At 46.5% G+C, this 2394-nt stretch overlaps 1 protein-coding gene across 1 annotated transcript in view; it reads left to right on the forward strand.

Annotated features, from left to right (window-relative positions):
- The first annotated feature begins 1023 nt into the window (after nucleotides 1-1023).
- CNIH1 (cornichon family AMPA receptor auxiliary protein 1) overlaps nucleotides 1024-2394 on the forward strand; it is a 6076-nt gene continuing 4705 nt past the window's right edge. Inside the window, exons 1-2 of the mRNA XM_035890725.1 lie at nucleotides 1024-1041; nucleotides 1115-1183. Coding sequence (XP_035746618.1) covers nucleotides 1024-1041; nucleotides 1115-1183 — 87 coding nt within the window. The remainder of the gene's footprint in view (nucleotides 1042-1114; nucleotides 1184-2394) is intronic.

Raw genomic sequence — 2394 nt, forward strand, 5'->3', positions numbered from 1 at the left:
ACAGAATCACAGAATCACAGAATCACAGAATCGTAAGGGTTGGAAGGGACCTCAGGAGATCATCTAGTCCAACCCCCCTGCTAAAGCAGGCTCACCTAGAGCATGCTACACAGGACTTCATCCAGGCGGGCTTTGAATATCTCCAGAGAAGGAGACTCCACAACCTCCCTGGGCAGCCTGTTCCAGTGCTCTGCCACCCTCAGAGTGAAGAAGTTCTTCCTCATATTCAACTGAAACCTCTTATGTTTCAGTTTGCATCCATTGCCCCTAGTCCTGTCGCTGGACACCACTGCAAACAGACTGCTTCCGTCCTCTTGACTTCCGCCCTTAAGATATTTGTATGCGTTGATGAGATCCCCTCTCAGTCTTCTCTTCTTCAGGCTGAACAAGCCCAACTCTCTCAGCCTTTCCTCGTAGGGGAGGTGCTCCAGTCCCTTTATCATCCTAGTAGCTCTCCTCTGGACTCTTTCTAGGAGTTCCTCGTCTTTCTTGAACTGGGGAGCCCAGAACTGGACACAGTACTCCAGGTGGGGTCTCCCCAGGGCAGAGTAGAGGGGGAGGAGAACCTCCCTTGCCCTGCTGGCCACGCTCCTCTTAATACACCCCAGGATACCATTGGCCTTCTGGGCAACAAGGGCACATTGCTGGCTCATGGTCAGCTTATGCGGGCTCAGCATTTACTCTGACAACAGGACAAAACTTTTGGCTGCCTTCAAGATGGCTGTTGCTTTTTGTTGATTAACAAACCCCGTGTCGGGCAACCAAGGGAGTCACTTGTGAAGTTGGGGGTCGGTGGCACAGCGAGCGGGGTAAAGACTGCGGAAAGGGACGTTGGAAACGCGTTGCTGGTGGGGAGGTAGGGCGGCAGAGTGTGGGCAGAGGAGGTCTGGGGATGCCTGAGGTATCTTCTGCTCTCCTGTCTGTGTCACCTACCTCAAACGGGTCTTACCCCCGAGGTTTATGATATTAAAAAGTACTTGGAAGAAATTCTGGTTCTGAATATGGTGGCGGCACTTGAAAGTTATGGCTCTGTACCAAACGGTACTTTTCATGGAGAAAAGTCATCGTTGCTCCTGGGCTGAAGAATTCCAACTGTGTCAATTTTTTTTTCTAGATTATAGCATTTGATGAACTGAAGACCGACTACAAGAATCCCATAGATCAATGCAATACGCTCAATCCTGTAAGTTGCATGCTAAACATTTGGTTGGGTTTTTTTAAATAAATATATGTGAAGTGATTGGGTTTGATGTTACCTTGATATACTCAAGCTAGGCAATAGAATTAGCTCTGGGTGGACAAAGCCTAGCTGTTCCATGGAAGTTCTAGGGAAAATTCTGTGTCTGATTCTTTTACTTGCAACGTGAATACTCTGATTGTTATTCATCTGCTGGTGATCTTGTCAGCTGTCGTACTAACATTCTTTCAATCTGCTTTCTGCATTTTCGGCACAAAGACAGTTGAAAAGGTCAAAAAGATTAAAAGAGTCAAAATTGCATTAAAGGTGTGTACTGCTTTTCAGTTTAATGTTCTTAATGCCACTTCCATTTTGTTAGGAACATTTGTAATACTATTAAGCTGTTTTGTTTAGTGTGCCTGTTCATCTGCTCGTTATTTGTTTTGTCGGGGGTGATAACAACTTCATGGATCTCCATGTTTTGTGCAAAACGATTTTGCTTGCTTACCCGGTGAAGTGGGGAAAACTGTTACATGCCTGTTATAGAGGTCCTGTGGATTGGCTGGAGTAACTTCAGGGAGAAATAAGTAGGACTTTTCAAGCAAGGTTTCTTGAACTCTGAGATTATCAGAGACCAATTGTTTTTCAAGCATTGACCAAGTAAATTCTGGTCTTGTTTGAGGGTTCAGGTGGGCATAATGCGGTAGGCGTAACCTTCACTTCTTTGTTTTGTGTTGCAGGGTCAGGGGTGTATCTTGGTGTCCTCTTGGATGCAACTCTGACACTCCTTGGTTTGTGAAAAGACTTTGAGACAAACTATTTGCTTGCTCCTGTAACAGGCCAACAATAAAAGGGATATTTGTTAAAGAGCATGTAGTTTGATACAGCAGGGGTTTTTTGTGCATTTCTCATGGGTTTGACTTTGGCTTGGTGTGCCCAGGCTGAGGTCGAATGTCGGGGCAGCACAACAGTGCGGCCTGGACTGTAACCTTATGGTGTTTTAAAGAGTTAAGTAAATTTTGCCAATGAAAAATGAATTTACAGTAGCTGGGGGGGAGGGGGAGGGAAATGCCTGTTAGAGTTAGACCTACGGCACATACATTGACAGCAAGCGTTGCAGCGTGAGCACGGGTGGGGAGGAGGGGAGGCATAGGCGGAGGATTGCGCCTCGGAGAGCGAGGTGTGGTGCTCGGATAGCTGTGCATCTAACAGTTTCC

Source organism: Egretta garzetta, unplaced genomic scaffold, assembly GCF_000687185.1.
Source record: "Egretta garzetta isolate BGI_Z169 unplaced genomic scaffold, ASM68718v1 scaffold3, whole genome shotgun sequence".
Lineage (NCBI taxonomy): Eukaryota > Metazoa > Chordata > Aves > Pelecaniformes > Ardeidae > Egretta > Egretta garzetta.